The sequence below is a fragment of the Aspergillus foveolatus genome (assembly GCF_047715535.1).
Source record: "Aspergillus foveolatus strain CBS 279.81 unplaced genomic scaffold BDW70scaffold_54, whole genome shotgun sequence".
NCBI classification, from domain to species: Eukaryota; Fungi; Ascomycota; class Eurotiomycetes; order Eurotiales; family Aspergillaceae; genus Aspergillus; species Aspergillus foveolatus.
Window position 1 is genome coordinate 126,893 of NW_027396118.1, and position 25,142 is coordinate 152,034.

Sequence of the window (25,142 nt, forward strand, 5' to 3'; positions counted from 1 at the left end):
GCGTCGCCGCTCCGCCAAAGAGACGCCTGCAATCTGTAATCAATGCCAGGTCTTCAATCCTCTTGCCCTAGCGAATAATAGCCGGTCTCCGAATCCAGACAGCGTGGCCTCAATAGGCGTATCTATACGTGCATGCCTGATCACCTAGCCTCTCCTCCTCCTCCACTGTAACCTCCTTACCCTGCGCCATTAACCGCTCGCGCTTCCGGTTTTCGTACCTGACAGCGAAGAAATAAACCGTCGACATGGTAGCAGATAAACAAGCAAATGACAGACCGATAATATATCCATTTCGGTAAAGGGGTGCATCTTTCTCCAAAAAAGAGTATGTTGCGATAATACCGCCAACTGCGCACTTGTCAGTACCTTTCTTTAGTCCAACGCAGGCAAAAAGCAAAAAAAAAAAGAAAGAAAAAGAAAGCAGAAGAACAGGAAGAAGTAGAAAAAGGAGAAGGGGAAGGAAATAAAATCAGCAGCAAAGCATGAAGACATACTATTCCCAAACCCTATCTGAAATGCCGTCCCCACACTCCGTCTGGTATGTCCGCCCAGATTCATCCCAAACCAGCAAAGGAACACCGGCGAGGCGCTAAAGCAGCCGCAAGTGATCATGAACAGCGCGCCATACTGAATTGTATGGTGTGCTGTGTCCCGGATTGAAAGGAGGACTCCGTACCCGGCTATCCCAATCAACATCCCGATCATGGTGAAGGCGTAGCGGTGCCGAAAGAAGTCGGAGAGCGTGGCGACCAACATGGTGCAGCCAAAGGCCGCGGCCCATGGGGGCACGGAATAGAGTTGGGTTTTGATCTCTGTATGGTCTTATTAGAGTGTGTGTGGTTACAGGAAGGAAAGCAAGTACCCCCATAGCCGAATGTACGGATGATGGTTGGCGCGAAATAGGCGTAGCCTGCAATGTCAGTATCTCCATATATAACTAGCTCGAACCGTTTGTTTCTGGACGAGGGGCAGGTACCGTAACCACTGACAATCTGTCCAAACAGCATAAAGGCACCGATGAATACCTTCCCTAGACCACGTCAGGATGCCGGCGGACGAGCTTCAATACCTCAGCACTCACAGTCCTTGAAAACCCCAGCGATATCCCGCCATCCCATTCGCACATCCCCATTCAAGCGTCCCGTCTCAGCCCCCATCTTGTCCCTGATATGATCATACTCCCTCTCACTCAACCACTTGCAGTCTTCCGGAAAGTCTGGCAGAGCAAAGTAGACCATGACCGCCATAACGATCGTGGCCAGGCCCTCAAGGATAAACACCCACCGCCACCCGCCGTACCCTCTTACCCCATCCATCTTTCCAATGGCGGACGCCAGAAGACCACCAAATGCACCGGCTAATATGGTCGAGCAGGAGAAGATACTGTATCGTTTTTGCGCTTCGGACCGCTTGTACCACATGCCGAGCAGGTATAAGCCTGTTTCACTTGATTAGATAGAATAGGGTGATGGGTAGGCAGAGGAGTAGGTACATCCTGGCGCCATCGCCGTTTCAAACATCCCCAGGAACCAGCGCGTTACCATGAGCGTGGCCCAACTCTGTACCAAACCTTGCAGGATGCAGATGAGGCCAAAGCTGAAGACGCAGAAGGAGACTACCAGCTGTCAGATCAGAGCCCACGCTCTCCCAGATTTGCGAGATACGCACGCCAGACATGCGGCTTCAGTTTGCGGAGGAGGATGTTGGATGGAATCTCGAATAGGATATATGGAATGAAGAATATCATCAGCGCGGCGTTGTACTTTGTTCCTTCTACCATGTCCAGATCATCCCGCATTCCTAGAACGGCGGCATTTCCGATGTTGACCCTGTCTCATGAATAGAATTTAGTAAGGGACCTGACGTAAATCAAAGACCAGACGCGAAGCACACCTATCCAGAAAAGTAATCATGTACATAACACAGAGCATCGGCAATAAGCGGAGATCTATCTTCATCATGAGCCGGCGCTCATTGATGGAACTCAGCGCACTCTCGGCGTTCTCCAAGTTTTTATCCTCTTGAGAGTATCGCATGTGTTAGTATTGTTGAAGTTGCGCAGAGTCCAGGCCAGCTTGGTTGAGGTTCGAGTTTGGCATACCCTGAATCTTCATCGCAATAAACTCTTTGTCAAGTGATGGTTTATATAGATGTGTGTTTCTAAGGTTGAGCAATATCAACTCCAGCTACGCCCCAGAACATGGAGATATATATACCCATTCTGTCAGCTCGCGAGCTCTAGAAGGTTCAAACCACGCGAGGTATTTGCATCCATCCTGCCACATCAACTCGAACTTTGGCCGCAGCATCCTCCTTGCCTACCGACTGACTGGTGTCGAGAGGATTCGGCTCTCTGTGCCGCTCGCCATTTTCTACCTGCTTATCAGGATGCTAAGGAGTCGATGCTACAATGCGGCGCACATGCGGTGGGACGGTCGAGGTTCTCTGGATCTGGATTCCAACAGGGATTCTATCTCGTGATCGGCACCTTGCTTGATATATTGATATCTAGACTGGAGCGGTTGTAAATCGCGACTGGGTTTGTTCTAGAATTCCAACAATTTCGATCACCAGATCAATATGGACGCATTCTTTAGATTATTGTGAGTCTAAGGAATGCTTGGATACTACCTACAAAGGCGGAAGTCTGGATTGGGAGGCATATTGGATGATCTACATGCCCTGCATGAGTTTGCATAGGAGGTTTGTACTAGTCATTTTCGCTCTCACAAATTGCATTGCTTTATTTTGTCTTGCATAGCGCCAGTTGTACAAAATTTCATAAATGAGTGCACAATAATTATTCACCTTTGCGCTCAACAAATGCAAGAAAGGATGTTCTTAGCACGTACATAGAGCGACGAAGTAAAATTTTTGCCCACTTCTAAGAACCAACGAGTAGTAGAACTATTAGGTGAGGCATAATATCACCGTCTACTCAGTGTTCAAGATAGCGCCGTCATAGTCTCCGTAGCTAGCATAATCCCCGTAGTTCCCATACTCTCCATAGCTGCCATAGTCGCCAGGGACAGTGGGTGATGGGGTGGGACTGGTCGTAGTGGAAGCAGTAGGGCTGGCTGAAGGCGATACCGGAACGCTCGAGCTGGGGATCGGGACGACAGTCTGGCGCTTGACGTTGGCGTTGAGATTCTGGCTATCCATCATCTTCGAGTTGGAGTCGGTGTGTTCAGAAACCATGTCTGCGTCCATACCGAGTGTCCAGTCCGGGGTCTTCTCTTTCATGTTTCCGTCGGGAGAGATCATCCTTGCAGCGTTGGTATTTGGTTGAGTGGGAGCTGTATCCTCCATGCCCGTCTCAAGTGACCAGTCGGGTACCTTTTCGTTTTTGTTGGTGCTGGGGCCCATCATCGCCGCATCGTGATTGCGGTCTCTGCGCAGGTTGGCAGAGTGCTCATAGGTATTGAGCATGCTGAGCGTCCATTCCGGGGTGACTTTTCCAGACTCCGAGGCGCCATCTCCCATCGGTCGAGAGAGAACCAGGCCCAGCTGCGCCGTCAGGGCCAAAAGTCCGACAGGGATGAGGTGCATGGCTGGCGAGTCTAGACTACGGGGTTGCGTGAAGTGAGAGGGTTTTGTTGGCGTCTCCTTATACAGGAAAGCTGGACTGGCAGTTGAAAAGAAGGAACAGGGGTGAGTCTGCCAGTCTTGGAGGCCCTAGGATGCCAGCCGTATTTATGTTCTAAGGGCTGACGATCTGATAGATGTCAGAACGAGATCATCGCAGTTGCTTCCGTCTTTACGCGTAAGCCCCCCATTTCTTTTCCTCCCCCGCGCGCACCAAGACGGGCGAGGAGGTGAGAAAGGGTGTTTGGTGGTGCATGATCCCATCTTCCGGCAGTAGAGTGTTTGATTGAAGGCTCAGGATGCGGATGCGGTGTCACCACGATCCTTACACAGAGTCCAACCGGATAAGCGAGGTCTCGGACGGCTTGTCTGAGTTTCCCCTTGCCATTTCGTCCTTATTCGTTGAAGGGGTTCAATGGGAGGTCCTGCATTGTACCCTCTTCTCGTCTCTGGATCTTCAAAACTCCTTGCTTGGCTTCCAAGGTTCCCTTGCACACTTTCCCATACATTACATCCAGGCCTGCAGAACATCTCCACTCCAATCTCTTGAAATCATTGACAAGCTTTTCCTACTGCGCAGCTGAAGGGAGCTGTCGCTACGCGATCGCTGTCATCCCGTCACCGTTAACAGCCGACGGGTTGGACACCCGCATGGCATCTCGTTTCCATTCGCCCCATACTGTTGAACAATGAAAAATGCCGATGTTACCTTTGAGATATCCGCCAATTCTGCTATTGGCTGGGAACGGGATCATTTGATTGCTATACTACAGATAACATGGGACTGACAGTGAACAAACACTGCGGATCGGGAGCCTTCCTCCCCCCGCTCCCTTCCTTCGTCGTGGGAAGTCCAGAATTTAGATCATCCTTGGAATAAGGACGCTCCTTCTTGTTCCTTAGAAGACCTCCTGATGAACTATCTTCCGCTTAAGGCTCTTCCCCTCGACATGATGCGTCCGGCAGGTAAAGGTTCGGAAGACAGGACCAAGGACCACGACAGGCTCCTTGACGACAGCGAAGCTGTATACCCATGGAGCCGGCAAAGCAACAAAGCAGCGCGATACTTAGGGAGTAGCCTTGGTTGGACGATAGTGCTGTTCATCATCGCCACGGCACTGTCTTGCATGATCGGTATTTTTATCGGATACCAACGCGATGATCTGGATGATGTTTGCTCGCGACACACCTCCCATTATTGCATGCTCCCCTTCTCGGCTTTGCATCCCCTGTAACTAATGCAAGCTGTCAGCACCGGTCATCGCGAACGTTCCTATCAAGTATCACCGCCAGCGATTTAACGGCTCCTTCTTGAAAGAAAACGTCTATCGCCAGGATGCGGGACCAGAGGTTGATGCGGCTTGGGAGGCGTTGGGTGCGAATTGTACGTCGCTGGTTGGCTATTGCGTTCTGATCCTAAGTGAGCTCCGTTCAATTCATTCTGACCCGTGTTGCGTGCAGATAGGCCTATCCGCGTCTCAGTCGAAGAAGCAGCCGGGTCCGGGATCACACCGGATCACGTCCAGATCAGCGAGGCCCACGGTGGTGGATATCCGGCAAATGTCGAGGGGCTTCACCATCTGCATTGCTTGGTGAGTATACCATATTGGCCAACTCAGGAGCGCAAAGACATCAGTAGCAAGTGAGGGCGAGAGAGTAAAAGATCGCTGACACTGACTGCACAGAATCTCCTCCGCCAATCCCTCTACTATAATTATGAATACTACCGCACAAAAGGCGACGGCGCATTCCGGAACGATGACTTTATCGTCCAGAAACATGTTTGTATGTCGCCGTCATCCTGCTGGACACATGCACTCTAACACCTACCAGCACATTGCCTTGACATTCTCCGCCAACAGCTAATGTGCACGATTGACGTCGGCGTCCTAGGGCAGGTCTGGGTCCACCCGAACCATCCTAGTCCCTTCGTTGACTTCAATACGGAACACGTTTGTCGGAACTTTGAGGACATTCGGGAGTGGGCAGAGAGAAATCAGTTACCTTTGCCTGCGCATGGACATGGGGCTGATGGTGCACCCGCTGACTTCTTGGTCCCGCCACAAAAAGATAAAGTTATGAGTGAAGTTCCATGAAAAGAGGGTGGGAAGAGGCTTGGGTTTATGTACAAGGCGATATCAGTAAATAAAATAGCTGTGTGGTGAATGTCTAGAGCAGATCGAGGGCATAGAAACGCTGTGATTGCGCGCCACGAAGATCGTGGCCTCCTCATTGCCCTCCATCAAAGAGGTGCAAGTAACGTAGTCTGCTTCCTTCTTGCGCCAATCAAATCAGCTAGCTGGTCCAGAAAAATCATCCTGATTGACTTTGCGGTGCCTGTTCCCAGTCGACCTACAACGTCAGTAGCAAAGTCGCTTCTGTTTTCGCTCCCTTCATCGTCTGAGCTGTCGGCCTCACGAATATTTTCTTCTCTCCCTGCTGCTAGAGGGGTGCGCTGTTGATGCTTGACATGGCATACTGTCTCTATAGTTGCGATTTCCGACTCAATATTACGTGGGAGTCGCCAGACGGAATCCCCAGCTTCGTCAAGGAATATCTCCACCGGACGTGGAAGATCTTGAACGTGTCGCATCGCTTGTCTAACGCCTGATCAGAATTCGAAGACGACTCTAATGCAAGTAATACTTTGGCAATAAGAATAGCCTATGGAGTGATGATCAATATGAGGTGTAATGGTAGGCGTGGTAAGTGTTGGGCGCATATTGGGGTACTTACCTGCAGGACGCATGGGACTCCAAGGAAGCCCAGCTATATCAGTCTATTATATGGGTGTAGCCGCCGTACCCTCCAAGACAGCGGACAGGAAAACTCTCCGTCGTTCACTATATGCGCCTGGACGGTACGGTAAGAATACATTATCGTACTAGTATTTGTCCATATATTTATCTAGCTATATGTCGTCTACTTTGTCTTGGCACTATTTCTCTGAAGCGGCGGAGATTACTGTATGATTTCCCCGGGTGAAAGACTCCCTATTTACCTAGTGTAAGTTCTGGTAATTCACTTTCATCCTTGGTGCCCTAAGCTGAGTCTGCTTTCCAGCAGCGTGCTCTGGCTCCCTGCGAGGGGGGGTCAGTAAGACTGCTCGTTCTGGCCCAAGGTGCTTTGCCTCGGTAGGCTGCTTTATGAAAGACATCTGAGCCTGGCCATCGGTAGCCGGAGACAGACCAAATAATGAACCTCACACTTAGATTCTTTTATGTGTTTCTCTCGTCTAGTACAGGTATCCCTTCTCAAACAATTAGTACACCAAGAAACACATGGCGGTGCCCCGTCCCAAATTGAACTTGGCTTCAAATTCATCCATGCTTAGAAATATTACTCCCCCAAGGCCCCAGCCCTTATGGGGGATCCGCCACGCAATACCTATAGATGGGATGTTCTGGGCCTACGAGTTGGAAGGTCTTACTCTGAGCGATTTATGCAGCAAGCGCTTCACCGGAGGACAACAGAAAGGCATTTCAGGGGTATGCCTGTATCCTATCGCAATGCATTCCAAGGCCTTACTGTTCTGCAGACCCAGCCCAACTTTCATTTACGGGTGGGTTCTATATAGTGAATGACTGGGTGAATAACCTCACTTTGTGAACACGTGATTAGGCTTCGATTCAGACGATAGATCAACTGGACTTGGATATCATCAACAACACCGCATTATCGCAATATTTGAGAGTAATCTCCAAGGGGTACCCATATTGAACTCTTTTAACGGCGCATGAGTTTTGTTTCGCCGTCGGTCCTAGCGATTATGTTGACCACTCGGATCAGCACCGCGGTTTTACTGCATCGTCTCAGAAGATGGAACGAGTTTATGCCAGAGACGAGGCCATCCAAGCCGCTGGATTCTGATTGTACCCAACGTTCGAGCGATGTTGATTCCTTAGCTGACGCGAGAACCACCAAGATTACCAAGAAGTCTTTCAATCTGGAACAATACGGCTCCATTCAAGCTGGGACAAATCGCGCAAATATAGCACAAAGGCCAACCGAACTGTCCCGACAGCGTGCCGATAAAGAGGCCCAATGTGGGCATCAAACATACGATGCTGTTGAAACTGGTGTGGTATACAATGCCAGCTCTAAAGCTTGTAGCGGTGGACAAAGCCCAGGTACCGTTTCCTGGATCTGGCTCTGACAGACAACGGAATAACCAAAAGGTCGAGTTAGGTGTCCATGTACTCGATTTAAGATGTACGGAGCAAAGCACTTTGGGACTAAACAGAAAATCAGTCAAGACGTCGAGCCCACTTTTCGAATTTATCAGCTTCATCGCATCCCGACAGTTCGATCAATATCGTCAATACATATTTGATCAGTACCTTTTCAAGTCGACGGGTTCGCTACCATTCTTCTCTATAACATTAATGGGCTTATTGTTCCGGAACGAGGTCGCAGGTAGAGGCACATCAAGCCTGTACATTACACCCCTCGAGTGCTCGAGCTCCGGTCTCGAGGACGATGCTGCCTCGCCGAAGCCAGTCAACCGGAAATCCACACCCATTGCGTTAACCCCATGTTCGCCTACAATTACCAGCTTCTCCAAAGAAACAGTCAGCAATAAGCTTTCCAACGACGCCAAAAGCTGGGAAACAGCCACCTCCCAAGCGACACCGACACCCAAGCCCTCTAATGCCGGCTACAAGCAAATACAATACACAATTGTTGGGTACCAAGGAGACAAGCTGGGCGCTCCAACCGTATCGACTCAATCAGTGAGCCGCCCATCCTCCAATATCATTTACCAGATCTATGTTGGGATTGCAGATGAGACCGACGAGGAGAGCGAGCATTACGCGGTGATCGTGCGGTCCCCGCCTCACCTCGCAGACCCCATGGGCGACTGCGCCTGGTACCACTGCATTGGATGGGGGATCGAGGAAACGAACCACTACCGTCGACTTGTGGATGAACCGCAACCCTTCAAATCGTCCTACCTCAAGCGCCGGATCGGTGTGGGCATAATGACCGAGGCGCAGCGACAGGATTTCCGCCGTGCCTTCCGGCAGACGCCCCCGCAGTCAAGCGAATTCTTCTGTATACATTTCCTGCGGAAGCTGGTTAAGAAGGGAATCCTGCAACCCTACCAGATCCGGCATATTGAGGTCAAGGTTGGTGAGCCTCCTGCAGAGCTTGAGTGGGATCCTGACTACTGTGATTCGCCGGAATTTGGGCCTGAGACTTTAGACTATGAGGGGAATATTCCGATTTTTGAGATGGAGGATATTGATAAGGTCTAATGCTTGGTTTGTTCTGTTGTTGTCCTTTGGTGCGCTGGGTTGATTTGATTCTCGTTGTAACGAGTAAGGGTAGGGCTGGCTTGATAATCTGGTCTGGAGTTAGGGTTGTGGAGGTACCCGAGGCCTTCAGGAACACCATCCACGCGGCCTGGTACAAAGACCAATTAGAAATGAATAAATCATGCCTTGATTATAGTATCAAAGCAGATGCTGTTATAGACCTGTTCAAATGTAGCTTATAAGAGCAAAATGTTGACTGTTGCCGCCCAAGATCAAACCCATGACCCTACCGCAAAAACACCCTCAGAGCTCGGTCCTGCGAACTTGTCATGTCAACGCATCACAATTACTAAAGCTCATAGAGGCTACATATTCACCCAATGAGAATACCTGATAATCCCCTATTCGGCACTTCAACCAATCCTTTAAGTGTGAACCCGACGAGAAGCGCGTCGTTCACCTACATGTAACCGCCTCACCTCCCCGCCCCGTGTGATCCTCCAGGTCGTTCTCGTCCACGTCTCGCGTAACATTCACATTCTAGCTCTAGCTCTGACGGTACGACGGGGGAAGCAATGACCATATCCATCCCCGAGCTCATCGACCGCTTGAACGTGATGTAAGTAATATGTTTCGGCATAGCCAGAAAAGATAGCAAGCATTATTTAGCTTTGAATTCATTGCAGGGGGCGACATGTTTTCCACTCCTTTATCATTTGGCAAGGCTGGTAGGAACGAAGCTGAACAGAGCCCTCTACTGGAGCCTTCCAGCCATTATTACCTCACCCTGACAATCCCATACATTTGAGAACCATTTTTAGAGAAGTAAATGAGGGTCAAAGCAAGATCAAGGCATTACTCTCATCCAATCATCCTAAAGACTGACGACGTCTGCACGGTCCGCTCTCTGCCTGCCAAACCCAAATCTGTCATATCTTTTCCCGTAGCAAAGGGGTGGCTAACCAACACTGCTAAGAGTTTCCAGAGTTCACGTACTTACTTACCCAACTGTCCTCAGCACTCTTTGTGTTCCCCCGGTTGATGGACGATGCTGGCACCTCAATCGCACCGCTTCTCCAGCCGGAAAGCCAGCCGGAAGGAAACCTGGTCTCGTTCTCCATCATGAATGAATCAATCTCGTACCCAGTCAAAATGCTCTGGACAACAAAGCTACAACTCATCCTGGTGCTTGACGTCTATCTCGCGTCACCCTAGTTCGACGCCGATCCGGTTGGCTTTTTTGCATCTTCGGTGGTCATTATCGAAGTGTGATAGATGCGAGCGGTGGGCACATGAACTAACGCTGGACCAGCTATTGATCCCTGTATATTCAGTATCATAGGCAAGAACTGTTCATGGGTGTTTGGAAGGACACCGGCCAGTCTCCTGACCGTATTACCTCTATGCCATATATCAAAAGTGAAAGTCATAATTCATTATCCAAATATTATACAAGAATTAATGTTGAAAGATCCTACCCCCATTCCACTCTCGGACAAGTTCCCAGCATCCTGGCCACTCTATCAATCCTATCCGTCATCCAACCGCTCTCCGCGCCCATCTTCTCCTCGCCGATCCTTGCATCACGCCCAAACGCGCAAACCCCATCCGCTCTCCTCACAAACCGTAGACAATACTTGTCACTCTCACAGAGCTTCTTGCACGTCTCCACGGAATCCACTTTCCCCTTCTCCTCGGCCGCCCCATTATCCCACCCCCTTCGTATCCCATCAGCATCTTCCGAGACCATCGCCGGACGCGCCAGCGTATAGAAGACATCCCGCCAGAGCACCGGCTCGACAACGCCCTTCCGGCCGGCAATCCCCCGCTCGGCACGTACCAGCTCCTTGATCTCGCTCGGGTCAAGATGGTGAAAACTCACGGCTGGAAAACACCACATCCTGCGACCGTAGTTCAGTCCAAAGAACTCGATCTCCTTCGGCGGAGAGAGCTGCAGCAGCGGCCACGACCAGGTGAGTTCCACACCGGCCTGGCCAAGGAGGATGCCGAGAACACAGTCGCCCGCCCATTCGCTCTGGGTGATCGCATCCCAGTACCCCCGCTTATCGAGGATGATGTTATTGGCGGCTTCGATGGCAGGTCGTGAGAGGATGAACCCGGATCCACCGTGCGCAAAGAGAATATCACGGATCTGCATTTGGTTCCCCAGGTACCAGGGCTGGTTAGGATCGAGGGTCGACAGCCACGACAGCAGCGACGGGAGCAGGATATAGGTATCTGCTTCCATGAAAATATACCAGCGGGCCTCGGGCTGGTGGAAGACTCGGAGTGTATGAGAGATCATCGGGACGAATTTCCACTTATCCAGTTTCCAGCCGGGATTGCTCTTCCCAAACGCCGTGGACTCTTCCCTGATCCCGCTCAGGTCAGTCTGCGTGAGCGCCTGGCGGCCCTGCTCCTGCACGCGCATATAGAGGTTGAAATCGGGGAGATTGTGTAACGCCGACGATTCGTTATAGAGGACATCGTGGACGGGGATATCGGCGACTTCCTCGTCATAGTCGCTCCAGACAATATAGTTGGGTACGCAGCGGAGAGTCGTGTTGCGGTGGATCGGCAGTTTAGTTTGGGACTCGGTGACCCCGGTCTTGAGCACGAGCACGATGTTCTCCAGGCCCGGGAGAGGTGGGCAGTCGGCCGGGATGCGGCCATTAATAGAGTACGCGGGCCCCGACTCGGGATCGGTCGAATAGTGGTGGGGGCGTCCATAATAGTGCGTGTAGGCGAAGTAGAAATGGCCAAGGAGGACGGCGGCGAAGAGCAGGAGGAGGCGGCGGTGCGCCCGCTGGGAAAGGGAGAACATTTACATTGATTGTTCGTGCGATAAGATTGTGGAAGGTCAATTGAGTCTAGATGAGAGGAAAACAGGCAGTTTGACAGACCGACAGGGGAGAATTACTATTATAGCGGCCGGGGGGGAAGTATCAGGATCGACGGCGTCGTCATCATTCGCGTCATCCCACCTGAACCATCATCCATCGCCCACGGGCCAGTCCCAGTCCCGAACGCTGTTAGAACGAAGTTAGAAAAAATTACAGTAGACTACCAGCACTACCAAAAAGTTAAGCCACTATGCGACCGCTATTCCGCGGCCAATACGCCCCGGTACCGCATCTTCCCTTCCTCTAGCGTCTTCATGCACTCGTTGATCCCTTTCTCATTCATCGGATACCGCATCACGATCGGCTTCACCCCATGGAAGGCTGCAAACTCCAACATCTCGCGGTGCACCTGGCGCGCCGCCACGATCCCGCCCTGCACGCGCAGGCCCTTGACGAGCATCTCCTGATTCGGGATTGTAAAGGGCTTGTCCGAGACCGTCAGCGGGCTGATGGTCGCGCGGTTGTCCAGGACGTTCAGGAACAGCTCCCACTCCGGCAGGAAACTCGTCGTGACGATCAGATTGTTGAGTTTGCGACTGGTCTTGAGCTCCTTGGCGTCCTTTGTTGCGACAAACTCCTTCGCGCCCAGCTTCATGGCTTCGTCCTTCTTTGAGTCCGTCCCGCTGAAGACGATCACGTAGCAGCCCATCTTCGCAGCGAACTGGATGGCTAGATGTCCTAGCCCGCCGATTCCCACGACGCCGACGGTGTCTGTGGGCGTGACCTCGGCGCCCACCAGGGCGTTGTACACGGTCGATCCGCCGCACATCAGGGGCGCGGCCGACTCGTTATCGAGCCCGTCCGGGAGCTTGAACAGGAACGCTTCGCGCCAGACGGCGTGGCTGGCGAACGAGCCCTGATCCAGGTCTGCCAGACCGTACATTGCGCGCTCGGGGCAGAAGGTCTCGAAGCCGGACAGACAGTGCTTGCAGCGACCGCAGCAGTCGTGCTCGTAGCCCCAGCCGACCCGGTCGCCCTTCTTCAGGTCCTTGACATCCGGCCCGACCTCCTCAACGTATCCCACGCCCTCGTGCCCGAGAACCATGTCGGCGGCCTTATAGTGGAGGTCGGTGCCGCAGACGCCTGAGTGGGAGACTTTGACGAGCACCTTGTCCCCCTCGATGGCGGGCTTCTTGGTGGTGGATTCGATGACCCCCTTTTCGGATCCTTTGAAGACTCTGAACGACATTTTGAAAATTAATTCTGTTCAATGCTGTCCCGGTTCGAGCTGGCTTTGTCGAGTTCTTATCGCATCTTTTTTGTGATGTCACAGTTCCGGTTCATGATGACCTCATGCGGACCGAACTCAGCCAGTTCATTCCGGCACAACCGGCCCTGAGCTGGCTAACGGCTGACTGTCGCAGTACGCCAAAGAGCGGCTAGATCTTTTGATCGACTAGTTGGAGGTTAAGGAGTGTGAGATCACAATCCACGGTCGGGGCAATGCCCGACCCTTACACAACCACATCATCATTCAAGCACCTCGACGACGCCGAAGAGCAAAGAGGTTTCAAGAATGGTTCCAAGAATGCGCTACACCCTGTTTGGTATTGTCTGTACTCGATGCTTATAACCATGGTGCATCCCTGGCGGGCAGAACCGACCGTTGCAGATCGCTCGTGCCAGTTTGGACCCAACTGGACGGTGGCGGTCTGTTGCCTTATCCCTAAGGCAGTCATGAACAGCATTATTCATGCGCCTGTAAAAGTCCAGAACATCTAAGCCTCGGCTGGCCAGACTTTCCTTTTCAATTTTTTTCAATCCCGGCTGTGTGCCGCGTCACTGCCGTTTCATCATAGTGGATACCTGATCAGTTTGTATGAACAGGCTCGAGAACGGGGACGACATTTCGCATCGTGGATTGTGCTTGTGAAGGTTTCGGTGGCTTTGGATCTTGCTAGATGAGCGGAAGTAGTGTGGTATAAATCAGAGCCCGCCGGGAGGATGGCGGGTTTGAGAATGCCCAAAGTGTAGGACAGCTCTGACAAGACTAGATTGCGGGAGGCACATCCCGTAGCAAATAAATATTCCAACACACGGGGACCTTGAAGGAAGGAGATGACGGCATCGAGAGCAAACTCAACATCACGCTGGTTGAACAGCTGATAGCCAGGAATTTAGGCCAGATTTTGCTCTCCCTGTCTCCGCCGCGGCGACACAGTCTTTCAATGACCCAAAATGCACCCCCCGGCGGATTATTCCCGGCGCATAATGCGCGTATTTGGCCGAATTGGTCATGAGGTTCACCACAGAAGAATCCACCACTGACTCTGACATCATGCACCAGCAGGTATCTGTGAGTATTTGAGCCCCGAAAGCCTCGATTGCACCGACATGTCCCGCAGTGCACGCCTGAACGTAAACCTGTCGGTTGGTGGTGATGATAACCTGGACTGAATCCGCCTTACGGCGGCCAGTACACAGTTCACCGAAACGAGCAAATTCTTCAAGAGAAAAGTGCGGGTTTCCGAGTGAGACAAGGCCGACGGAGTCATCTGCGGCAGTGGTAAGGCCGTTGAGAGCGGAGAGCAGGTTATCGTCGGCGAGTCGAATACGCTTAAGCCCTGCTAGATCGAACTGCTTTGCTTCAGGTGTGATGCCAGAGATGTGGAACATGGGCGCAGAAGCCGTGGTCGCAAAGGCTGCACTGAAGGCTTTCAGGTCAGACCTGGTCAAATTCGTCGTCTCCAGTCCAGCGATTAGGGGGATATTTCCCGCAACCACTTTTCCTACCGCGTACCCAAGCAGCGGGTAAAATGCATCCTCCAGCGCCTCGTGCTTTTGCACAGTCACGTCGATGCGGAGTCTCGGAGCGCGTTCCTCTGTAATCTGGACTCCAGCCAGCGGCGCCCTACCGGTAAGTGCGATACAGACGTCAATCAGGTCGGGATACTTTTGCGTGCGTGCACCAAGGACACTGTTCGCGAACACCACAGCATTGGACTCCGCCCACCCGATCGTGTCGCCAGCGCCTGGTGGAGACTCTAAAAGGTACGGAGCGCAGGTGAACGTGCTCTCTGCACCCATGGCAACGTACGCATTCGCGAGGCGGTTGGCTTCCCTCGCCAAGTTCTTGTCAACGCCAACTTCACTCCATCGGCGCTGGTCGACAGATATCGAGTTCAGCGTCGTTGGGATAGCAACGCGAGCACCTTGCGAAAGAAACCTACGTGCAATGAGTATACTCGCCGGACCGGTGTAAATGCAGGCGTCGATGTGTGCGCGGGACACGGGGATGAGCTGCCGTGCGTCCTGGAGGTGCGCGTACTGAAGTAGAATCTCCATGGCCCGAGATGCAGCAGGACTATAGCTGCCATTCAGAATAGCCTTGTCCTGTTCATTGAGGTAAATGTGGTTTTCAGTGTCTGGTACCTGCGGTGGCGATGCTTCGAGTAGCGGCAATGGCTTATCGCTTGTCAATAGCTCAGGGCCACGAACCGAAAGATACGTCTGAATTTCTATATCTTCGAACTGCCCTTGTGACACTCTGTAAACGGGCAGTGATAGCCCAAGGAGCGTCCGGGCCACGATGACGCCCGTGGTTACGATCGCCTCGCTGTCCCGAAACACAAGCGCGGCAGGCGCAACTCGATTGACAAGGAGCTCTATAAGCACAAGACTTCCACTGCATGATCCACGAGTTGAAGGTAAAACAAGGACACGATCCTTGATATTTTCGCCGAAGAGGGGGTGGTGGTGATCGATAATGTCGCCAGTCGTCTGCTCGACTCCGCCCCAGAAGCTGAGAGGTACTTTAGAGTAGAGTATCTCGCCCGTGGCTGCGCCATGGACTATTGCCTTGCCGTAAATTTTCATTCTGGAGTTGTAGGACCCTGCTGGTTTCCAATGGGCTGAGAGGTTGCGACGTGCCGTCTGCTTCGTGCAGAAAGGAGAAATGCGGGGAAAAAGAGGAAGCGACCAGCCGGATTCGAACCGCAAACCTCGTCAGAGGAGGATTCAGGCTAGCCGGTGTGGGAAGCCCCGCCCCTGGGTTCGACCAGCAAGCGCAATACGAGTGCAACGTTTGGAAGGACAGTCGGAATCGAGTTATGAAGTCGAGTAGTTGCTGAATTGGAAGATGTACTTCTGAAGCCGGAGAATTCTCATTGGAACAGTTCGACTAAAGAGTATGGTTGGCTTGTTAAGACCATTGACTGTTTATGGTAAACATATATTTATTATATGTAACAACAGCAGAGAATGGTACTAATGGCGTTCTACATAATCCAACCACGACGCTTCATCTTGATATAATGAGTTGCAGACGGCACAGTCGACATCTGCTGTTATCTTTGGTCTAGGCAGCGAGGACCAACGGACGCGAGGAGTCGGCGGCAACTACTTTTTGAACGGGAGTGTGGTTTCATTCTCTCTTCTAGGGGCTCCAAGCAAACCTATCAACTCTTGCTTTCCATATGGCGTCCATGTACAGGTACGCTTAAGTGCTTCTGCTGATGGTCCTTTTTCTACCGAGGAGGTACCAAGGAGCAGCCACATATCCTAGATTCTGATGTTCTTCGTAGATGTGGTGGTGGTCGTGATTATGCTATTAGCTTTTGATCAGAAGAAAAAATAAGCTGGTAAGATGCAAAGCGAGGGCTTGAAACAAAGCTAATGGTTTCCTAATTCCAAGAAGAGTCACGAAATAAGATGATGGGAACGGAGGTCTTCCCAGGAAGTCTGCGAGGTTAAAGAGGGACCTGCGACTGAAAGCTAGGTAGTAGAAAGATAGAAGAGACATCAGGCCCAGGGCGGCTGACCGAACTGGTAGCAATGGTTGCAGAGCAGGCCTTAGACGGCCGTTAACTCTGACAGTAGAGTATACGCAGGGGCGAGGATCTGATCGCATCTTGTCGCTCAAAAGGGCCACATAGCGCGCAAGCCAGCAATAAACCTAGTTTCATACGCCCTGAAATCCAGAGTCACCATCTACTACAACGAAGAGAAGATACTGGTCAATTCATGCCCTCGTAAAAAAAATCCACCAAACAAAAGGCTCTTTTACCTAGAATCTCGCCCCGGCGTCCCCAGGCTTATTGAAGACAAACTCTCCCAGTTTCTTGCGGTCAAGAATATCCCCCTCCACGAGCCTTCCCGTTTCCTTAACCGTCCCATTGACATTCTCAAACCGGACCAGAGTGGGAACATTGTTCACATTCCACTTCGTCCGATAGACATTTGAGAGATCTCTCCACCTGCAGATACTCAGCATACAGGGTCGCGAGACTTGACCTGCGAAGCACGAGACGGAATAGAGGAAGATGAAAAATAAGCACATACTCAGGTTTCTGTCCCACCTCGACGAATGCAACGTCCGGGGACCCGGGGGCCGAGAAGACTTCCTCCAGATGCGGGATCGCAGCAACGACATCGGGACACCATGGCTTGCCTGTATTTGGGTCGACGGAGGCGTGGAAAGAGAGGAAGAACGTGGTGGCATTTTCTGAGTCTGTGCGGGGTGACAGGAATTCTGGACTGCTGGGAAGGTTGAAGGTTTTTGTGACTGGCATTTTGAAAATACTTTGACTTTCTTAAAGCGTATTAAAGATTTGCTGAATCCCAGTTGCTTTGCAATTATGACTCCAAAGTGGTTGATAAAGGCAAGCGTTGTTTACTTTGATTTCAAGGAAGTGGCGGAGAAGAGAAGCGGGAGACCAAGAAGGGGAGAGATTGTGAGAAGCTGTTAAGAGGCACGACGGGCCAGATCACATGACACCATCACTGGGTGGAAAGGCGACATTATGCTCATAAGAGGAAGGAAAGACGCAATATAGAAAGGATATTGTCATTCTTCTTGCTTGAAGATTCACTATGGCCGTAGAAGTCTTCGCCACTGAGCTACGACCTCCCGACCATCCCAACAGCACCGTCCTTTCCCACCAAACAGCTACGTCTGTCTTCTCATAAACCATGTGTTCGAAGATAAAGGGCCAAACGCTTGGCAAAGTGCTCGAAATGAAAGTACCGAAACACCGGTTTAAAGTTATTGGCATTGAAGGTATAGAGATAATCGGGCTGTGTTTTGGACGGGCATTTGTGGGTGTCGGAAGACGGACGTTTTCGAGGAGTCTTTGCTTCCGGTTGGGACTGCATTGTGAGCAGAAAGTGGGTTCGTCAATAGTTCGTTCGGATTGAGCTTTGGGAGGAACGGTAGGAGAGCTGGTCTAGTGGACAGGGCTTGTTAGCGTTGGTTAACCCGCAATATGAAGGAGTTGAGGAGAAACCGTTTCTGAGAAGGAAGCGGATATCTGACTGTCGCCAACGGAATGACAAGACAGGCGACGATGCTCCGCGCCTTCTCACGACACTCGTCGCTCTGGACGAAGGTGTTCCCACGTGCGTTTTCCTGTCCTAGCTGATCACTCACCCTTCAAGCCAGTAATGCTTCTCCTGCAGTGTCAGTCGTCGAAAGGGTGACGGTCTCGTTCTGTAATTCTCTGTGCGAAGTGCTCTTGTACTGCTGGTTGGTTAGGAGCAGTGCCCTCAGGCTCTTTCTCGCAGCTGACCGCAAATAATATCCGATATGAAACTAGGATAACTGGCTAGAATCGATCACGCCTCTTAGGCCACCCTAATCATGGAATTTGAGAAAGAACTCACCGGCCATGCAAGATAAAACCATCTTCTTGAAGGCCTAAGCTTTAAACTGCATGATTCTACCGCGTATGAAGTAGTCGTCGCATTCTACCTCGAACTCGGTGACAACGGCAGGCGATGGTAGAATCCCGCAAGATTCACCCGTAAAGACAAGATTGTTCGCCGTCGCAGAGTTCGGATGATTGTGTCCGCCTGTCTGTCTTCGTACAGCTGGAGACGGACATAGCTAATTCAGTCAAAATTTCAGCAATTCAATTTCCAAACCGTTCTCGATCCACGTTGCCGCAGGATTGAGTCTTCTTTAAGCAAAGCTCCGCAACTCCCTGCCACAGTCGCCCCCAGGCTACCGGCGAGATGGGCATGAATGCTGGCTCTGAGACCGTACCGTAAGTTTTGCTGATGGACGATTGATGGAGGGTTGGCGTCGCGTAGTCCGTAAGCTGAGTTCTCACGGACGCGTCTGATACGCCCTGCGGCCGCAAGCAGATGCAAGGAAGTAACTCCAAAGTATCGAATATCTCCGTGAAGGGAGATTAAAATGCCCTCCCTTCCACAGACCGATATCTAAGTTGCAGTGGATGCACCTGTGCCTGCCTCCAGGGCAGCTCTTTTTGCTTCTGCGCTCAGCCAGAGGCAACGAATCTAACGACAATGTTCTCACAGCGTAAGTCTACTGAATAAAGCCACTTCGAAGATTTGCCGAGTTCGAGTCATTTGAGCTGTCGAGCCTTTACCGTTTCGGTCATGTCATTGTCGTCGAGCGCCACAGGGTGTCTTCTTCAGCGCTAGAAGTGTTTCAACAAGAAAAGACCATAAATTTTATTAATAGTCCCAGTCTGTAATAGCAAACACAACGAATAAGGCATCAGCTGCATCTCATAAAGTATTGTAGAGCTGGTGCATGAAAGGCAGCCCTGAGAGTATGTGCACATCCAGGGATTCGGGATGAAAGGGCAGGCGGTGTATTTTTAGATTTTGGCCTGAGGCAAAGAACGCACTTCAGATTAACTTCATCTCTTTAATGTCTAGATAACGTTTTGTCTATTCCACAAAATGGGGTTCATTGACTTTATTAAAGACATTATCCGTCCTGGTAATGGCGTAGACTATCCGAAACCAGGGGATATGGTCACCGTCCACTATCATGGCTACCTGTATGACCCGACTCGGTCGTGGAACCGCGGACGACGGTATGCTGGATGCGTTGCGTTATATTCAATTCTTACTCTTAGATTCAATCAGAATCCATATAAACTGACTTTTTGAACTTCTTGGACAGGTTTGACAGCAGCATCAAGCGCGGCAGACCTTTTACCTTCCAGGTCGGCATGGGTCAAGTCATCAAAGGTTTGAGATTCTACGATCCTTGAACGATTCCGAGACTAACTGTGAAGCAGGATGGGACATTGGAATCCTGCGAATGAGCTTGGGCGAGAAATCTCTGCTCACATTCGGACCGTAAGTCTTCCGCGTGGCCTGTCGACATCGACTGACTCAAAACGAAATACGCCAGACATCACGGCTACGGCGAGAAGTAAGCATCCGTCCATAACGAGTTGCATGTCTGAAAATTTCTGCTAACGATACATAGAGGCGCCCCGCCGTTTATTCCTGGGAACTCAACGCTGGTGTTGTATGTTTTCCCGCGTCAAGTCAGAATCTGCCGCTAACACTGTGCTTCCCAGCAACGTCGAACTCCTCGCCATCAACGGGAAGACTCTACAGTCCGATGATTCCGAGTAAATAGGCACTATCTTCTCGGAGCTATTGGAACTACTTTCCAACATCTTGTATTTTAGAATGGACATGTCTCGAATTACTGATTCGACGGGTAGCAATTAAACCGAAGTGGGCCAGGCAGCTGGCCAAGCCTGGAACAGACGGTCTTCTGCAGCTCTCGATGAGAGAGCCTCTCACCCATTGGCTAGTGCACTTGTCTTTCACCTAACTGGTCAGATTGCTTTGCCACTTAGCAGAGTAGGTGCATGTGCCCCAGTTTGAATGTGACTTTATTCACTCTCTTTGTTATGATCCCGTATTATTTCAGTCTTTGTGCGTTTCCCTTATGCAGGCCATATTATAGCCCTAGTATTGGTACAGTTTCTGCACATAAAGCAGCGCGGCTAGGTCAAAGGGCTGGCTGTTAGAAATTATACTCCTATGTTTCGTCAGATAGTAAAGTAGCTTCGACAATCAGTTAGTGATTCTCGACCTCTTTGTACACAGTGATTGTTGGCCTGCCATATATCCGGTCAAATTAGACTTGTAGTAGATAATGCATGAGTCTGGGACTATCTTCAGGCCAACTCTCGAGGCTCCTCAACGGGTGGTGTGGTCGTAGTGACCTCATCAAGAACGGTCTGGTTATGCATTGATTTTGCAAGTTAGAGGGAGGGAGCTTCACCTGGACATCCCAGAATAATGCTCTCAGAACTCATTGAAGAATGCCGCTCCTCATCTCCTCTTGTCCCGGGCCATCGCTAGTTTCGAGTAGTCTCGTCTATTCCTGTATCGATTGTGCCTGAAAACACCTCTCCACCAACCACCATGGTCTTTGACGCAATTCTGATCACCGCGATCCAGGAAGTAGTCTGGTCATGACTACACTTTGTGTTCCTGTTTATAATGTGTCTTCCAACTGCTGTCCCTCCATCCTTCCTCTTCACCCACTAACCCCATCATACCCTTGACATCCATCAGGAACTTTCTCCTTCACTCATCTATTCTGACAATTCTCTATCTTCGTTCTGTGTCTTTCGTTTGTTGTATCCCATTACGCTGGAAAGCGAGCAGGACGACGCAATTGCTCGGAGCAGCCATTAATGAATATCTCCATCCTATTCCTCTCTCGCATCCATCGTCCCTCACCTATTTACTGACCATATTCACTCCTGTTGTATCTTCGTCAGGGTGTACCGCCTCCCTCTGAAGCGGAAGCTTCTTCTCTGTTACTCTAACACCTCCAAGATTATATCCTTCCCTGTCCTGATTGGCCTAACAGTCACAGCTTTACAGCTCGGCTTTGTTGTTTTTCGCCCTAACATCTCATACCCCATCTCACAATATTGTCTTTCAGTCCCTAGTGGATAGAAGTCAATGCCTATAACAAAGTCCATGGTGCAAAAGGCCAAGCGTGAGCGGGCTGCGGCCGATGCTCAAGCTGCCGCGCAAAAACCAGAGCCTTCGAGAAAGCGTCAGCGTGAAACAGACAATGCGGCTGAACGCGAAGAGAAGGGGTCTTTCCAGACTCCAATCAGGGAGACGAGATCCCAGACTAGGAAGCGTCAAGCTCAAGAGTCCGAGGTTGGGTCAAGTAGACAGGCGACTCCTCCGAAGCGTCGACAACCAGGCCAAAGATCAAAGGCAAGCAGAAGACGGACCGCTCCTCCTTCCTCAGGTCCCATTAGCAGGTCTAAGGGCTCACTGTCTTATGGTACAATTGCTGATCTTCTTATCCAGGGGATACAAGACTTTGAACAGAAAAAGAAAGAATATTCCACGTACAAGCCCCCAGTCACCAGAAGCACCACGAGATCGACTCCTGTGGCACTTTCTGAGGCAAGGCCCAGCAGACAGGCACACCTCTCCAAACGTCAACCGACCGCACGAACAGCCGAGCCAGAGCCAAGGCAGACAGCGCCGTCCACTTCTTTGCAGGCCGTCAGATCTACGACTCATAATCATGGGGAAAGTATCCGGACGGTGTCCACCGAGAAGCCGGCGCCAAGTGACATAAAGCATTCGACATCGAGAGGGGATCAAAAACGAAAGGACAAGGGCAATCTCTCGGTATATCCTGCACATCACGACGAGAACCGGTCTCAAGTCCTAGCTGGCCAGACGACTGCGGCAATGACAAGCCAGCAGATTGTGCAGGATCGCTTCGACATCTCTGCAGCAACTTCACAGATAGCCAACCTATTCCCACAGTTCTACGGGCGAGGTGTCCCCACGGCATCATCCTACGCGCCTTCATTTACCAGATCCTCAACCCTCATTTCGACAGAATGCGGAACTGAGACTAGTAATGCTACTACAAGCGAGACGACTGAAGGCAGCCAATACGTACCTAATTCTGAATCCCAGTCAACTGATCCCACTTTTATCCAACCGAGCGCGGTTTCTGAGGCCACTGATATTCAGCCAGGCGCTGCTTCTGATACCACAGTAACGCCCGCGACCTACTGTCGCCGGAGGAAGACCACTTGGAAAGACCGAGCGAGACTTCGAAAAGAAGCCCAGAAGAAAGCCAAGGATGAACTCAAGGCCAATACGGGATACGGAGTGGGCACAAAGACGACCGCATTTCTTCACTGGATACCAGTTCCGAGCGATCGCAGATACCTCCAAAAGATAGAATCAGCCCTCTGGCGCCGGAATTCGATGAAGGGTGAGAGGGGTAAAGGGAGAGGCTACCGCGATGCCTGGTGGTGGCATTTCGCGAACCATTACAAAATTCAGGCCGAGAATGTGTCATGCGAACTAGACTACAGCGAGCTGATGCGTGCCAGCGCTGAAGCTTCAGCATTCAGCAACAAGCCAGGCCTAATGGATATGGGAGTGCCTACGTGCGATCGGTGTTTTGTAAGTCGGTTCCTCACTGTATTCCATATGTTCGGCTATCCTCTAATATACCCTTGCTTTAGTTTATGGGTAGAGCATGCAGAACCGACCAAATCAATGCGTGCATAAATTGCGTCAAGGCTTTTCAGCCATGCACCATGACAGAGAGAAAACATCCTTTCACCAGAAGACAGTTTACTGGACAGCGGTGGATTAACCATGGATATGACATCAATTTCAACATCATCAAGAAGCGGACTGACGACCCTCATAAGCTCTTCTGCGACTGGGAAGACGTACCCCTGCCGCCTCCGCCCAGGACTGGAGAGCTAGTTTACCTCAGGGGAAGGAGTCTCGAACGACCGGATCCTGAGCAACCGAAAGCTGTGCCATGCCTTCCCTTCGATAGGGCATATCAGGTGCCAGACAGGATTTACGAAAAGTACAATTTGCATGAAATAGACTGGCCATGGCCTCTACCCGATCCCTTTCCTGAAGGAGATGAGGTACGTCCTTCAACACTCGAGGGGAATTCTACACCACTAACCTTGTTACCAGGAACCCACCGGCGAAACGCCGGAAGAACGTCAAAGACGCCTGGCAACAAAGGCTGAAGTGGAAGAGAAGAGGGTCAGATATAATATGCGGCAACAGGAGAGGCGCCAGGGGACTGGAAACGAGGAACTGCCTGGAACGCGCGAAAAGAGGGTCTACAGCATAGAATGGCAGAAGGCCCGACAGAAACAAATGATGGCTGACTATCACCAGCGAACCAGGCACATGAAGGAATCAAAACGAAGCACTCGGGGAAGGTCCCGAACACAGTCGCGGGCTACAGCATCGATGGCAGAGGCACGGCCTGATGAACAGCTAGAACAACAGGTTCAAGAGCAACTACAAAATGAACTCGAGCAACAAACAGAACATCCACCACAAAAAGCACAGCAACAAACACATCAACAGTTACAGTACACACTACAGCAACAGATACAATATCAACAGCCTTCGCAAAGCCAGACGGAGGTAGCAGTCCAGCATGAAAATGACACTGAAATGGCAGACTCGATTAGCCAGGTCCAGGCCACGACCAACCAAGAAACCAGGGACTCAATCTTGGCTCAGGCGAACAACCCGATGCCGCCCCACTCCAGCATCCCGATCGACCCAATCCTCGAGAGGATGCAGTTCTATAACTCTCTCCTTCCTGGTCGGTTCCAAACCAACACCCGATGCAGATCAAGCCTTCAAACAACCACCTATGAGAGCGTTCAAGCCTTGGGCAACACTAGAAGACAAGCACCGGCCCAAGATGGTCGGGAGATAAGAGACCGAACCAAGATGCTCGGCTGCGGAAAGCAAGAGAGAAGAGCCGCTACGAATGAAAATGAAGGCACAAACGAGCGCACTGTTCAAGCCATCCAACCTGATCCCAACACCGTCGCCGGATATAAGTATCAAGTCTTACAACAAGCCGCTGGGGCTGCTTCAAGCAAACCCCTCGCAGCCTCAACTTCAAGAATTCCATCCTCCACGGCGCAGGCCTCATGGGACAGCCCATATCCCGACCCGCCCGCCAAAGACACCGACGCATTCGGCTATTACGCAATTGCCCGAGTAGAAGCGGCCCCTGAGAACCTCTTTGGATATCCTGTTATTCCGGTGCCGAATAGTTCCATCTATCGTCCTCCCGAAGAGGCGCAAAATGAGTGGCATATCTCAGACCCTAAGACACCTAAGACACATACAGAGTCACCAGGCCCTGTTCCTGCTTACCCGACTTTCACCACCCGAAATGCTCAGCAACACAATAAAGAACAAAATGATGGCGGCTCTGGCGACGTCGAAATGAGCGGTTTCTAATGCTTTGACCGTCAAAACTGATTTTCAGCTTCATCTAGGAAAAAAAGCTCCTCAACGCATCAATGTCTGATCGCCTTTCATGACGCGTCCTCTGTTCTTTCGCATTTATTGCCCTAGTCAATGCGTTCGTTATACAAGCCTCGCAGTGTTCTACTATCTCATAATCATCGTTATGGCTTCATGTTTCTCTTTTCCAAACATCACCTCTTTCCCCTCACAACATTTTGTCAGTGTATTTCAGCAAGGTGCTCGGATCGGCTTCGGCCTCGGTTTGGAGTTCTGCCAGCTCAGATTATCGGTACTTATTCTTGTCTTCTCCTGGTTTTGTTCTACATGTTCGGTGGGCTGGCTATTATTGTTCTGTACGCGAAGACTG

The 25,142-nt window shown here is 51.1% G+C and overlaps 10 protein-coding genes across 10 annotated transcripts; 4 read left to right on the forward strand and 6 right to left on the reverse strand.

Annotated features, from left to right (window-relative positions):
* Nucleotides 1-109: 109 nt before the first annotated feature.
* On the reverse strand, nt 110-2,114 carry BDW70DRAFT_170425 (major facilitator superfamily domain-containing protein; the record flags this gene model as incomplete). The annotated part of the gene is made up of 7 exons (XM_073742926.1): nt 110-348; nt 495-812; nt 863-1,030; nt 1,082-1,438; nt 1,642-1,829; nt 1,894-2,020; nt 2,102-2,114. The coding sequence occupies 7 exons, from the start codon at nt 2,112-2,114 to the stop codon at nt 110-112; spliced, it is 1,410 nt and encodes a 469-aa protein (XP_073593161.1).
* Nucleotides 2,115-2,934: 820 nt separating this feature from the next.
* BDW70DRAFT_162712 (uncharacterized protein) lies at nt 2,935-3,549 on the reverse strand (the record flags this gene model as incomplete). The annotated part of the gene is made up of 1 exon (XM_073741174.1): nt 2,935-3,549. One exon carries the CDS (start codon nt 3,547-3,549, stop codon nt 2,935-2,937), a length of 615 nt encoding a protein of 204 aa, XP_073593162.1.
* A 982-nt stretch (nt 3,550-4,531) lies between these two features.
* On the forward strand, nt 4,532-5,681 carry BDW70DRAFT_170426 (oxidase ustYa family protein; the record flags this gene model as incomplete). Its single annotated transcript, XM_073742927.1, has 5 exons — nt 4,532-4,719; nt 4,838-4,969; nt 5,047-5,147; nt 5,241-5,370; nt 5,419-5,681. Exons 1-5 carry the CDS (start codon nt 4,536-4,538, stop codon nt 5,679-5,681), a joined length of 810 nt encoding a protein of 269 aa, XP_073593163.1. The 5' UTR covers nt 4,532-4,535.
* A 1,302-nt stretch (nt 5,682-6,983) lies between these two features.
* Nucleotides 6,984-8,843, forward strand: BDW70DRAFT_152598 (uncharacterized protein; the record flags this gene model as incomplete). The annotated part of the gene is made up of 4 exons (XM_073739467.1): nt 6,984-7,151; nt 7,327-7,394; nt 7,432-7,669; nt 7,716-8,843. The coding sequence occupies 4 exons, from the start codon at nt 6,984-6,986 to the stop codon at nt 8,841-8,843; spliced, it is 1,602 nt and encodes a 533-aa protein (XP_073593164.1).
* Nucleotides 8,844-10,306: 1,463 nt separating this feature from the next.
* On the reverse strand, nt 10,307-11,742 carry BDW70DRAFT_142009 (uncharacterized protein). The gene has a single exon (XM_073737862.1). The coding sequence runs from the start codon at nt 11,665-11,667 to the stop codon at nt 10,318-10,320; it is 1,350 nt and encodes a 449-aa protein (XP_073593165.1). The 5' UTR covers nt 11,668-11,742; the 3' UTR covers nt 10,307-10,317.
* Nucleotides 11,743-11,917: 175 nt separating this feature from the next.
* On the reverse strand, nt 11,918-13,062 carry BDW70DRAFT_98438 (NAD(P)-dependent alcohol dehydrogenase). The gene has a single exon (XM_073745342.1). The coding sequence runs from the start codon at nt 12,933-12,935 to the stop codon at nt 11,946-11,948; it is 990 nt and encodes a 329-aa protein (XP_073593166.1). The 5' UTR covers nt 12,936-13,062; the 3' UTR covers nt 11,918-11,945.
* A 587-nt stretch (nt 13,063-13,649) lies between these two features.
* BDW70DRAFT_98436 (uncharacterized protein) lies at nt 13,650-16,155 on the reverse strand. Its single transcript, XM_073745341.1, has one exon. It carries the CDS (start codon nt 15,560-15,562, stop codon nt 13,832-13,834), a length of 1,731 nt encoding a protein of 576 aa, XP_073593167.1. The 5' UTR covers nt 15,563-16,155; the 3' UTR covers nt 13,650-13,831.
* A 170-nt stretch (nt 16,156-16,325) lies between these two features.
* BDW70DRAFT_142012 (uncharacterized protein) lies at nt 16,326-17,382 on the reverse strand. The gene is made up of 2 exons (XM_073737863.1): nt 17,027-17,382; nt 16,326-16,941 (listed from the first exon to the last, which is right to left on the reverse strand). The coding sequence occupies exons 1-2, from the start codon at nt 17,254-17,256 to the stop codon at nt 16,752-16,754; spliced, it is 420 nt and encodes a 139-aa protein (XP_073593168.1). The 5' UTR covers nt 17,257-17,382; the 3' UTR covers nt 16,326-16,751.
* Nucleotides 17,383-19,366: 1,984 nt separating this feature from the next.
* Nucleotides 19,367-20,207, forward strand: BDW70DRAFT_98455 (FKBP-type peptidyl-prolyl cis-trans isomerase). The gene is made up of 6 exons (XM_073745343.1): nt 19,367-19,533; nt 19,623-19,690; nt 19,741-19,801; nt 19,857-19,877; nt 19,935-19,976; nt 20,029-20,207. Exons 1-6 carry the CDS (start codon nt 19,397-19,399, stop codon nt 20,084-20,086), a joined length of 387 nt encoding a protein of 128 aa, XP_073593169.1. The 5' UTR covers nt 19,367-19,396; the 3' UTR covers nt 20,087-20,207.
* A 1,232-nt stretch (nt 20,208-21,439) lies between these two features.
* Nucleotides 21,440-24,766, forward strand: BDW70DRAFT_170428 (uncharacterized protein; the record flags this gene model as incomplete). The annotated part of the gene is made up of 4 exons (XM_073742928.1): nt 21,440-21,776; nt 21,957-22,927; nt 22,990-23,412; nt 23,465-24,766. The coding sequence occupies 4 exons, from the start codon at nt 21,440-21,442 to the stop codon at nt 24,764-24,766; spliced, it is 3,033 nt and encodes a 1,010-aa protein (XP_073593170.1).
* Nucleotides 24,767-25,142: the final 376 nt, after the last annotated feature.

Coding starts and splice junctions, on each gene's coding strand:
- BDW70DRAFT_142009 (XM_073737862.1), bottom strand. CDS start 11,667: ATGTTCTCCCTTTCCCAGCGGGCGCACCGCCGCCTCCTCCTGCTCTTC.
- BDW70DRAFT_98438 (XM_073745342.1), bottom strand. CDS start 12,935: ATGTCGTTCAGAGTCTTCAAAGGATCCGAAAAGGGGGTCATCGAATCC.
- BDW70DRAFT_98436 (XM_073745341.1), bottom strand. CDS start 15,562: ATGAAAATTTACGGCAAGGCAATAGTCCATGGCGCAGCCACGGGCGAG.
- BDW70DRAFT_142012 (XM_073737863.1), bottom strand. CDS start 17,256: ATGCCAGTCACAAAAACCTTCAACCTTCCCAGCAGTCCAGAATTCCTG. Junction 16,942..17,026: donor GAGGTGGGACAGAAACCTGA/GTATGTGCTTAT, acceptor GAGTATCTGCAG/GTGGAGAGATCTCTCAAATG.
- BDW70DRAFT_98455 (XM_073745343.1), top strand. CDS start 19,397: ATGGGGTTCATTGACTTTATTAAAGACATTATCCGTCCTGGTAATGGC. Junction 19,691..19,740: donor CATGGGTCAAGTCATCAAAG/GTTTGAGATTCT, acceptor ACTGTGAAGCAG/GATGGGACATTGGAATCCTG. Junction 19,878..19,934: donor CATCACGGCTACGGCGAGAA/GTAAGCATCCGT, acceptor AACGATACATAG/AGGCGCCCCGCCGTTTATTC.